Source organism: Diplotaxodon limnothrissa, linkage group LG11 (genome assembly GCF_057381915.1).
Source record: "Diplotaxodon limnothrissa isolate DT_005_m linkage group LG11, D_limnothrissa_male_GT1.1, whole genome shotgun sequence".
NCBI lineage: Eukaryota > Metazoa > Chordata > Actinopteri > Cichliformes > Cichlidae > Diplotaxodon > Diplotaxodon limnothrissa.
This window is the reverse complement of record NC_140606.1, coordinates 31,496,226-31,508,275: the sequence shown is the minus strand read 5'-3', so window position 1 is coordinate 31,508,275 and position 12,050 is coordinate 31,496,226. Positions and strand designations below refer to the sequence as shown.

Sequence of the window (12,050 nt, the reverse complement as noted above, 5' to 3'; positions counted from 1 at the left end):
TAGTCGTTGGGAATAATTTCTTGTCTCAGGAATTAAAGGGGGAAAAAAAAAAAATCAGGGAGTTCTGGCTGTGCTAAATTATCCCTTTCAACAAAAGGAGCTTTAAGCCACATTCACTGGCTTTGATTTGGATTCCTCAAATAGAATCCATTTAGAAGGTTTGACTGTGTTCCAAAAGTCCCAGGCTAAATTATGTGTATGTACAGAACAAATGACTGGGACAAACACAAAAATATACAAAAAACAAACAAACAAAAAACATACTGCATATGCTACACATGTATAGGAGGTTATGTGGGAGGGAGGAATGAACTGAACATTCAGAAGCAGGCTGTTGTTCCAAGAAGTCTAGCTGTCCTGAGTCAAAGAGTAGGAGATAACATTTCCTGATGCATCGACCTCTCTTGCCTGTGTGTTATAGGGCTTGAAGCTGTAGACCAGGAACTAGACGGACCCTTTGTGGTCCTGTTCTATTGGCACAGAGTAGATCCTGAGGAGAGACAGAGTAAGAGAGAGAGAAGAGACCACAGGAGGGGGTGAGGTGAAGCAGGTTAAAAGCAAAATTTCACCTTTAAAGGTATTTTTAGAAAACGTCTGGAGATGCACAAGAAGCGTCTCTGTGTGGCGGAGTTCAGGAAACGGCATGTCTGCTGAGTGCTACAGGGCTTTGACAGGTGCACAGTGACTGCATCACCTCAGAACACAGCTCACCCCCAGGTGGGACTTATAAACCTGGCAAGGCACTGTTGATCCAACAAGCCAGAGGTTGCTGTGTGATTAAGCCTCTTTTCAACAGAGCGATCAGTCAGCACCAAACACTGCCAGAGCTGACTGCAGCCCCAGGAGGCAGCCAGTAATCCTGCAGAGGAATTTAACCCTTGCACATCGACTTGGGGATCCGCTCTGCGACAGCTGTTCGCTGCTGCTTTAAAGATCTTTGAAGCCCGATTTGACCTCCATGACCCCTCTGACCCAACCTGCACATCACATTACATAACACCTCCAGGACAAAAGAAATTGATTACACTGCAAAATGTTCTCCAACAGAGGAGGAAAAAAAAACCCAAAAAAAAAAAACCCAAAACAACAGAGAGAGTCTCTCAGTTTAACTGGTTTAGGCTGTTCTGCTGTCTGATTGCCGTTGGCCAACTGTTGTCATTGAGTCAGTCTCATGTTTACCCCGTTGCGTTATTTCTGACTAGAGGTGTCTACTTAGGCCTCAGCTCATGAGGTAAGCTTTTGAACAGGTTAAGTCCTGTCCCATTCGGTCATATAGACCTAGGGGCCCTGCCTTAAGGTTATTGTTTGATTGCTAAAAAGGTAAGGTGTGGTGTGTTCACTGGTGGTGGCGTAGGACTCAGACTGTGTTACTAATTGCTGTGCAAGTCCAGACAGGCTCAAATGGGTGGATGCAGCTTACAATTTTGTTTTTTCTCTAGTTTTCAAGCTGACGAGTTGGATTAAATGGGACAAATCGGCAAGGGAGCCAGAAAGGCTGTTACCCACCCGGCTGGTTTTGTTACTCGAAGGCCGACTTAGCGTAAAGAAAAACATGAATTTTTAAAAACGCTGCCACAGTATGCACAACGGACATAATGAGAATATGCATACAGCGTTTTTCTTGAGCACTGAAGTACATAAAAGATGCAAAGAAAATAGTCAGAAAATGTTCTAATTCTTACCCCTGCTCCTGCTGCTGCATCTTGCGCTTCACTATCAATATGGCTGCAAGTAAACGAAGAAAAAAAAGAAAGAAAACAAATAAGGTCAACGCTCCACAAGAGAAAAGTTCACATTTGTTTAAGAATTAAAAGCTGCACAAAGCACACAGAAACTATGCTGACTCCAGCCAAGCACTGGAGGGCTTTAAAGGAATATATTTGTCACCTGTGGAAATGCAAAAGGCTTTATTTCAAGGAAACGTAGAGTACTTACTGACAACTGCTGCGACCGAAAGAGCCAACACCACCCCCGCTATAACTATTATAATCATGTAGCCCTCATCTGAAAGACCAAAAAAAAAAAAAAAAAGGAATCAGCACAATGACATTATGAATCACTTGCAAATGTTGACATTTAAAATCATTTTTATACATTACTATATATAAATAATTACAATTCAGATACTTCTTACCACTGTTGCCCTCCACACCAGTGGTTTTGCCTGGCCCAGCATTTAGATTCAAATTGGCTGAAGCTTCTGGAAAGTTACAAAGAGAAATGTCAAAATGTCCACACGCGCGCACACACAAACACACACACTTTCTACAAATGAAATTTCCCTAATTTATCTGCACATTTTGACTCGTGTGCTGCTTGAGAAATTTAAATGCACTTTAAAGGAAATGAACAAAAGATTTAAGCCTATGTACGTGTGTCTACAAGGAGAGGAAAAGAGTACTTGGGGCTTCAAAAAGAATTGTAGCCATTTTCAGAAATGCTGCTTCTCCACTTGGCAGGCAGGCCGTTGTAAACAGATCTGTAAGTCTATCAAATGTCTATCAAAGCGAAGATGAGGAGTGACGGAAAAGCGGATGGTGAGACAACGAGAATGCCAGTGTTGATTAGCTGACCGACAGGATGACGGAGATGTTGACGTGTTCATTGGCCTTTCAGCACAATCCACAGGGCCCCCTCTACAGAGCTAATTGATTCTATTCAGGCCGTAATGGTTGAGGGGAGCTAAAAGCCAACTGGGGCCACAGCTTAGTGGAGTAGAACAACCTATATACTATACAGACTTACTGACAATAACAGAGGCCATAACCTTCATATACCGGCTTCTGTGCAGCTGTCAGTATAGTGCATGTGTATGAAATAGAGACTACACAGAGTAGGGCAACAAACTCACCACGTTCCACATAATCCTCGTCATCTGGGTCTGCGGGGGGAAAAAAAAAAAAAAAAAAAAAAAAGGGGGACAAATGAGACGTCTGTTCAGTCAGTGCAGAAATGCAGGTTCTCACTATGACCGCCTTCTTATATTAACAGTGTAAGAGTTCTTAAATTGTACAACAGTGAGGATACAGACAACGCTTTGAATCTTTTAGCAACACTATTGATCGTGGTTGTGGTGGTGATAAGGGGTGGGAATATAAAATCAGTTTGAGGCCAAGATGTCCGAGAGGAAAAAATGAAAACTATAAACAAGAATCAATATTGTAACACAGGGAAGCTAAACCTTATGAGAACACTAAACAATAAGACTGCAAACAAGAACAACGCGGCCTTAAAAACAACTTCAACTGTGAGCAAATAATAAAACTCTAAATGAGGAAGAAGAGCTTTAAGTGGTAGCCACCATACAACAATTACCAGGAGTGGAGATAGATATGGAAAATTATAACCCACCATTACACACGGGGCTGATTTATACAGCTATATCATGTTTTTAATGATATTCTATTTCATATCATATTTCTATTTTACAAGGGGGGAATGAATAAATCAATCAATCAATAAATCACTTGTTCCCTCTGACTACGCTTACCCGGAGTCAAAACAAGGATCAACACTTAGGCACAACGACAGCACATGAAAAACACGTTGAAGCAGCTAAATGACTTCAGAATATTTAAGCCTAGTAATTCTTCTCAAAACACATTAATAGGCCATTCACCGTCATGCACGGGTGTGGTCGGCCTGCTGATCCGAGCGCTTAATTCTAAGTAAAATGAATTAATGTGTCAGACTGATTCCTAAAGTGACAGGCTGCAAAAAACAATTTGTTCCATAGGCGATGCAGTAAAAGTACTACTGGACAAAATATGGCTTACATACCATCAGCTGATCCTTCAAGTTCTGAAGAGTTACGAAATGCTTGCAGAGCTGAAACAGTGAGATACACATTTTCAAACATTTTATTATTCAAAACAGTTATTGGTGATATCAAAGGAGGCACTCAGCGTGTAGCACGCAGATGAAGACTCAGTCGGTTTAACTGCATACTTGTACTTCATGTACGTCACAGAGTCTCCTGTCACCTGTTCATTTATGACATCTTCCATATCAAAGAAAGCACAGCCATGGGCTTGCTGCTATAAACTTCATGCATGTTTTTATTACTTATTATTGTTCAAGTGTGTCCAATAGGCAGAAGAAAAAAAAAAAAAAAAGGAAATCAACAGTGACTGCACGCATTAACCTTGTTGAGGATGACACAGACACATACACATATGCAGGTAGTTGAGGAAAACAGGAGCTGGCACAGGGATGCATAGACCCTGATTAGATGCTTATCACCTGAAAGAGTCAAAGATATGAGAACTTACCAGCAGCAGAAGCTGGCAGAAGTAGCAGCAGACATAGACACAGCAATCGCATCATCTTCAAATGCTGCAGGGGAAAAGAAAAAAAAAAGACACGAAGTTAAAAATATCTGCTATTAATATTCAGTCACTGATATGTGTGAAAGCTTGGTGTTTTTTGGTTTAGAGACTGAGTGAGATTGAAAGCTGAAGTGCTGTCTATTACTGGGGTCTTGCCTGGCATTCTGAGTGCTGCTAGTCAGTGGAAAACTACAAATTTTGAGGCAGGCAGTTCTTGCGCTACTTTAACAAGTTTTAAAGGCATGCGTGCATAACTAGATTGCAATCCTAGATGGGTAGTGTCAACAGGCGTTCCCCCCTCATGATACCCAACAGAAGGAAGAAAAACAAAAACAAAAAACCCCAACGTTCTAACGATTCTGACACACTCAGCTAGCAACAAGTGCCTATTCATCATTTTCCAACCCTCATGCAAAGCCTTTGGACCAAGGCAAGAAAACAAGATTGAGCAAGAAAGGTGTCCATGAAGAGGTTCACTGACAAAACAAAAAGGAAACTGTGGAGATACAGAAAATCATTTTACTGCTACAATACAACATTGCATTAATAATATATCCCACAGCCTTGATATTGCATTGAAGATGTTTATTAAAGCTATTGCCACCACTTTAACCTTTTTATTACAGATGCAGCTATAATTATTTTATACACATTGCATGTTTGTGCTCATTCAGTGTTGATGCTCAGTCTATTAAAGAAGGTTTTAAGCTTTGTGAAGCGCTATGTCTTCACAATCTATTGTGTAGGTGACTTGGCGCATAGAAGGATAAACAGCATACACGCTTACAACACACATATAATCCAGAAACCTGCCAGGCCAAAGGCCCGAAATTCATTTAGCTTCTAACTGCATTTCAGTTTGCTTAGTAACAGATGGCAGAAGACCAGTTAAGAAAAGGACAAGCCCTTAGAGACCATATAGGCTTGAAATTTATTGCCATGTATGGAAGGTGTTATAAGAGGAACTTCTGTGTACCATTTACTGCAATCGATGTATTCGATGTGTAATTGATGCAAGAAGGGGCATGAACCCTGATGTTATAAAATCATTTTCAAGTGTATTCTTAGCAGGAGATGTGTGCTGATGTGATGCTGCATACTTGCTGCGTGTGTTTTAATAAACTCATTGTTTGATTGCACTCTCCTGGGCCTCTGTTGGTTTGTTTCATTGCTCAACATTTTCAAACTCGTGACAAAACTAATAAATGTATTTCTTATTTATTTAGTGCATCCTGCCAAGCATTAGGTTACTATTGTCATCCTAATTGGAGGGGGAAACAAATATGAGCTCAGTTTAATTTCATTTCCTTCTACCTTAATCTGGTCATTGACACCGAGTGACAAATACATTTTCCATGATGGTGTTCTTGTTTTTTTGTATGGTACATTGTTATTTTTGAGGAGGAGAAAAAAAAACAAAAAAAAACATCCATGTCGGAACTTCCTCATGGCAGAGGGCCCAAAAACAAACGCCATCTCTATTCCCTTTTAAAACCATGTAGATGTGAAACGCAGGTGTTCTTGACGTGCCAAACAAAGCCCCAGCTGTGTCCAACACAAAGTGGATGCAGATATTTTTAAATGGAAAAACCATGAGAATGACCTTTCTCCCACTCAGTGTCCCGGATGTAGCCTTCATGGCGCGGTTCAGTCACTCAAAAATTGGCATGCGGTCAGGAACCAATAGTCATTCATGCAGCGTTTAATACTGTACACAGAAACACTGCAGTTCTCCCACTGACCTTTGTGTCACATGTTACACAGTAGGCGCCCCTTCATTGTTAGCCTTCCCCATTGTGTGCTTATTTCCTTAGCTGTGAGGGAAGAACTGAGGTGACCTGCATTGTGAAGGTGTAGATTATGAAACACTAAGGGGCGCCTACCCCAGCACTTAGTCACTTACTATATCCTACACTAGCACAATTTAAGGAAGTAGTCCACGATGATCTCTGATTAGTAGCACCAATTCCAAATATGGTGAATGAAAGTGAATAAGATGCAGGGGCAATAAGAAACGGGATTAGCAGACATCACTTCTTTATGCAATACGCTTTTGGACAGATTAATGAGAGATCTACCCAACACTTAATTCTGCCATGTATAATCTCATCTATAAATACTGTTATGCCAGTCGAAAACTGTAGTCTCTCATGTGAGACAAATATCTATTATGTAGGGCAGCATCATGAAGTATTTGGGCTGATTATATTGGAAAAGAGATGTTAATCACACAACTGATTTGAGCGAGAGTGTGCTGTGTGCAGGCCTCTTAAACAGCTGAAGAAAATCTCCAAACGCAGCCAACCTAAAAAGCTGCAAATACAATCCCCTTCTGTGTATCCAATTTGCTTTTCAGAGTCGCACTGGGCAAAATAATAAGCTGATCCAATTTGGAAATATTTATCATCCCAGTCCACTGCTTCTCTATCAAAACAGCTCCTGAATAATATTTACCCCCATTTTCCCCTCCTTTTTTCAAATTGAGTAATATATTCTTGCATATCTGAATTACAACTGAATTTGCTCTTTTACACCACACCCAATTTGCCACATATAATAACCGGGGGATAACTTGTAAAGTGCATATGCCAGCTGCCGTCTAGCTACAGGTGCAAAGATCGTAGACAATAAATGAAGAAATCAACAAATCATCAAACTACAGTGCGGTGCTGCATGACAGGCATATACACTGTGCTGCTGATGCTGCAGGGGGAATATGTCTTGGTTTTGTTTTAGTTCCCCTAATGCAGTTTGACAGGATTAACCCTGAACATCATACCTGTCTAGCCACATTAGCAGACCTAAGAGCACCAAAAATCTTGTTTACCAGAGTTAATTTGGAACAAATGTTTTTGACTCCCTCCAACCCATCCAATTTCATCTGTAACAGCGAAACAGATGCACAAACAGAAGTTTAGTGCAAGTGCATAAACTTAACTGCAGTGGCGACCATCTCTTATCTGCTCACACAGATAACAGCCCTCTGCTCGTTCCACTGTGCACCTTGACAAGGCTCTGATACGAACGATAACAATCAAAGTGGGCAAAAATATCAGAATTTCTTCCATGTAAAGTGTTAACAGGAAACCAAATACAAGAAAAACTGAACGATAGGACACAACTGCAACGAAAAAGGAAAAAAAAAACAACTTTACCATCATTCTGATAATGTGTTATTGCTTAAACCAACTTGGTATATGAGAGCTTGCGTGGAAGAGAAAAGGCACTGAGATTGTTCGTTATTCTTCCCCATTTATTTTCCCAGAAGTGGATGCTTATTCTGGTTTGGCGAAGACTGAAAATATTTTTATTGAAATGTTTACTCAGCTCTGCCAACGGTGCAGCAGCTGTTTATCTAAGTGAAGTTGATGCTGTTCCTTTTTTCCTCCCCCCTCTCTTCTATAGCATACTGCAGTCCCACTGGACCACAAACAAAGTGACAATGAAAGTAATGATAAAAGAAAAAGAATCAAATAAAGCAAAACTCACAATAACTCAGTCGGTTCCGTGCATACCAGTGAGAAATCCACTACGGGCAGACAACAAGTATGACAACTACACAGCTATTTCCAATACAGTGTTAGACTGTGGGTGACTTCTTGAGCATCAGGTCGTACAGCTAAGAGTAAAACAACTAAGAGGATATGAGTGTGTGACTGGCTGTGGGGCTCCGCCGTCTTAGAGACTCATATCCTGTATTTGGCCTCCCTTTCTGCCTGTGTTTGTGTGCAAAAACATAAAACCGGTTAGCACCCAGTGGAATGAGCAGGTATAATTCCACAGCTGCACAAAAAAAATTAAAAAAAAAAAAAAAAAAAAAAAAAATGCAGGTGCATTTTAACCTTTGCTCTGACCAGGGCATCAACAACCTGAATAAGGACAAACAGTACACCGGGCACATACTCTTCAGCTTTACTTTTATCTGATGGAGATAAAGCTGTTGTTCTGTTTTGTTAACACTATCACAAGACCTATCCTGGTCACATCGAGGGTTTTCAAAATCCAACCTATCTGAAATGCATTGTCAGGAAACAAGCAACACAAAATCTCTCTCTCACCATCTTCTTTTTTTTGTGAGCAAAAACTTTCTGCAAGATCAAGATTTGATACCTGTGCTCTACCTCTGACAAGCCCTGCAAGCAACCTGATTAAGAACAGTGGGGAAAAGACACTGTTATTTGTTTGCAGATTAATTTTTAAGACAAAAAACAGACTCACTCGCACTGGTATGAAAGCAGCACACAGAGAAAGTGAGGTAAGGGGTGCTGAAGTGTCCCAAGAAAGGAAAAAAGAAATCAAACTTTCTTTTTTTTGAAAAGCACCTGTTTCTCTATGGAAGAAGCCTGCTGATTTGAACTGATGATAAAATTACAGTACTGATGCTGACTCACTGCGTGATCAGCTACTGTTAAGAATCAAGTATGTCTCAATCAACATCTAAAAAAATAAAAACAAAAGAAATAATAATAATTAAAATGACAGGTATACAACAATCTACACGAACTTAGCAAAGACAATAAGACTGTGAAGCTGGCTGATTTCCTGTAGCATTTGAATACTAAAAATCGCACCTTGTGAAACGTTTAAAAATCCAGTGACCTACCAATGCGAGAGACAGACCATTTCAAAACACACACTCCGACTGTGGAATATGGAGCGGTTTTTGTAATAATATCCTTGTGTATCCCTTAAAGTGGCGGACTCACGGCAGACGTCTACCGATCAGATGAGTAAATCGCGGGGGCCGAGTGTGTAACAGGAAACCCTTTTCTGCTGTGTAGGCCACGATCAGGGCAAGCTTCTTTTCTCTCTCCGTCTCCCTGACCTACAAGGGGGATTCACTGTCAACTCATTTAGAGCTAAACTACTAGCTGAACACTTGGAGTTTTAGTTGGCGGAAAGCACCTTCGCCTCTCTTGTTCTTGTTCCTCAGAGCTGTCAAGAAGTGAGTTTCCTGAAAACGAGTGGGGGTTAAACGTAATGTGGCAAAGAAGAACTTGCCCCCGGTTTGGTAATGATGGTTTTGTTTAAACTGAAACTAAAAGCTGCAACGGGAGGGGAGCGAAAACAAAACACTTACAGCACTTATGATCAGACAGTTAGTTGGCTCGGAGTTATTCAGCCACTGATTACGACCACACGCGCGCGGCTGATTGACAGTCTCGCGCGCGCCACTGCACCAAGCACAGGTGTGTTAGCTCAGCCTGAATCTAAGCTTTTCCTCGTCCAGTTGTATGTTGCATAAGCTTTATTGTTTTGTTTTTTAAAGGAAAATCGCTAATATCTCAATGTGTTTAAATTCACTTTGTACTTTCGCACCAGTTGGCGCCACCTGGTTTGATCGTGCTCGGCTGTACTTAACAATCATTCAAAGGTCGCTTGTGCGAACAGTTACAGTCTGCCTGTTGTTTTTATTTTTAGCAGGCTAGTGCTTCGTTTACTTAAGGTTTAGCTTGCAGTAGCTGTTTTGCTTACACTTCTGTTGCCTCCCTTGAGTCATTTGTCTAGATTTGAATGACCAGTTCCCTCAGAAAAAAAAAAAAAAAGAAAAAAAAAAGTAAAGTGATATTTAAAAAAGAAAAGAAACGGAAGTCGTATTAACTGGTGTCCCGATGAGAACGCTTTGTTTTATACGCTTGACTTGTACTTTAAAAACAGAGCCACCACACCGATAAGCAGTTTGCATTTCTTACCATAATAATGCTAAAAAAATAAAATAATAGCAACAGTTTGAGTTTCATTACGTTTCCCAGCTATTTGCAATAAAAAGGCATACAGTACAAAAGTATGCAGGGAGCTAACATGTAGGGAACAAATGTGCAGTTTCAGTAAGCAAAACTCAGGTAGAATATTGGCTGCGAGGTGAACTTACATTTAAATGAGTTGTTCAGTTGTTTCGATACTCTGCTGGTATGTTGTTGCTCGCTCTCCAAGATCCTTGTTATCATGGAAACTGCCAGAGTGTGTGCACATTAATACAGGTGTAGTCAGCCAACAAACTTCGTCATTGGCTGCTGAGCTTGTGGAAATTTGACACCACTTATCTTATCTGTTCTACAACTTGACTTGCTATGCAGATTGTGAAACTTGCTCGGTGCTCCAAGTGAATAGGAGTACAGTGATCACATTAGCGCCAGTGTGTTGTTTGTGCTCATAAAATCATCTGCTGCTGTCAGGGTAGTTCATCTTTGTTTCTTAATCGTGTTATTGTTTCCTCCATGTGCATGTTTCCTGCAGCTGGGATGCAGGAGCATATTCAAATGTTTATTATTGAATCTAAAGTGTAATTCAATTTTATGTTCTCCTCTGCAGGCCTGTCAGAAGCCAGTAGCTATTGGTAGTGAGTTTTCTGTTTATTCTTCTCCCCTCATAATGACCCTGCAGCCTGTCATTGCCAAAGGGAATGACCAACAATGACTTCTACCACATTCCCAGTGTGACATTTCTCCGTGGCCTGTCACAGCCCTGTTAGCATTTTGTCTCTGGACCGGTTGCAACAACAGCTTACTTCGTGACGTGTCCTCCTGCAGGACTAACTATCCTATTAGTGCTCACTTTCCTAACTAGACTGCTGCCAGCTCAATGGTGATCACTAGCTCAGGTCTCACATTAGTGTCCTTAAACTGCTGGGATCATGCAGATCTTTAATCCTGTCTCCCTTTACGACAGTGCTCTTCATGTGATTGCCTCTTTTTCTCATAGGTCAATACTGACTTTAGACAGTTGTCTAAAGTATGGCTTTTGTCCAGTGGCTGCAAAGAAACCAGGGAAGGTTTAATGGATCATGGATCATGACATGGATCACCTGCAGTTAATGTTCCAGATGAGCATGGGGAAGAATGTGATATGAAGTGACACAGAGCATACAGCCTTCACAAGAAGCACAAAAAAGAAAAAAATGTGTGAATATTCAAAGATTGTCACCAGTGTTGGTCAAGTTACTTGAAAAAAGTAATCAGTAACTAATTACTGATTACTCCCCCCAAAGAGTAATTCCGTCATTTTACTGATTACTTATTTTCAAAAGTAATTAATTACTTAGTTACTTAGTTAGTTACGATTTACAACCTGAATAGGTAATAAAGCAATAGCTCTTTCAGCCCAATTCTACTTTTTCTGCATAATCCATCATACAAAATGTAATCAAATGGAAAAGTTTCTTTTTAAAACTTGGTTTATTAGTTTTTATCTTTTAACTTTATGTATCAAGCAAAAATGTAATTATATGCAACATTCTCTGACTGGAAGAAATTTGTTTAACATTTAAACCTATTTTCTGCACATTCCAGCACATAAAATAAAATATTATTTTTGTGTTTACACTCAGTCTTTCAAATAAATGCAAGTGAAACACAGCAGAAATTTAAAAAAAATCAAAGACTCCTGTTGCTCTATTTTCACCTGTATAGCAGGCGGATGTTTGCCTTGGTGCAGGTGTGCCGCAGTGGTCAGTGGAAGAATCCGCGAGTTTGTCTGTGAATTTCCCATTCCGTGGTAGAGCTGGGCGATAGAACGATAACGATATGTATCGCGATATAACTTTTACTCGATAGAGAAATTAAGCTATCGCGATAGACCTCGCCGCTCTTGTCCTCAAAAAAAAAAAAAAAAAAAAAAGGTCAGCCAATCCAAATTAAGTAGCGCAGAGCCGAACCAATCACAGCTGCAGCATCACGTCGCGTGACTTGTTACGTACAGCACAAGTGCCAAGCCGCACGTGTG

The 12,050-nt window shown here is 40.5% G+C and overlaps 1 protein-coding gene across 3 annotated transcripts; it reads right to left on the bottom strand.

Moving 5' to 3' along the window:
• Window positions 1-426: 426 nt before the first annotated feature.
• LOC146623230 (uncharacterized) lies at window positions 427-10,265 on the bottom strand. 3 transcript variants are annotated; one of them, XM_085366626.1, is made up of 8 exons: window positions 10,201-10,265; window positions 4,272-4,335; window positions 3,781-3,828; window positions 2,852-2,881; window positions 2,135-2,200; window positions 1,936-2,004; window positions 1,683-1,725; window positions 427-490 (listed from the first exon to the last, which is right to left on the bottom strand). In XM_085366626.1, the coding sequence occupies exons 2-8, from the start codon at window positions 4,324-4,326 to the stop codon at window positions 445-447; spliced, it is 357 nt and encodes a 118-aa protein (XP_085222752.1). In that variant the 5' UTR covers window positions 4,327-4,335; window positions 10,201-10,265; the 3' UTR covers window positions 427-444. The 3 variants fall into 3 exon arrangements, with proteins under 3 accessions (XP_085222752.1, XP_085222754.1, XP_085222753.1); XM_085366628.1 differs by lacking the exon at window positions 10,201-10,265 and adding an exon at window positions 8,932-9,474; XM_085366627.1 differs by lacking the exon at window positions 10,201-10,265 and adding an exon at window positions 7,818-8,026.
• Window positions 10,266-12,050: the final 1,785 nt, after the last annotated feature.

Coding starts and splice junctions, on each gene's coding strand:
- LOC146623230 (XM_085366626.1), bottom strand. CDS start 4,326: ATGATGCGATTGCTGTGTCTATGTCTGCTGCTACTTCTGCCAGCTTCT. Junction 3,829..4,271: donor TCTGCCAGCTTCTGCTGCTG/GTAAGTTCTCAT, acceptor TCACTGTTTCAG/CTCTGCAAGCATTTCGTAAC. Junction 2,005..2,134: donor TGGTGTGGAGGGCAACAGTG/GTAAGAAGTATC, acceptor TTGGTCTTTCAG/ATGAGGGCTACATGATTATA.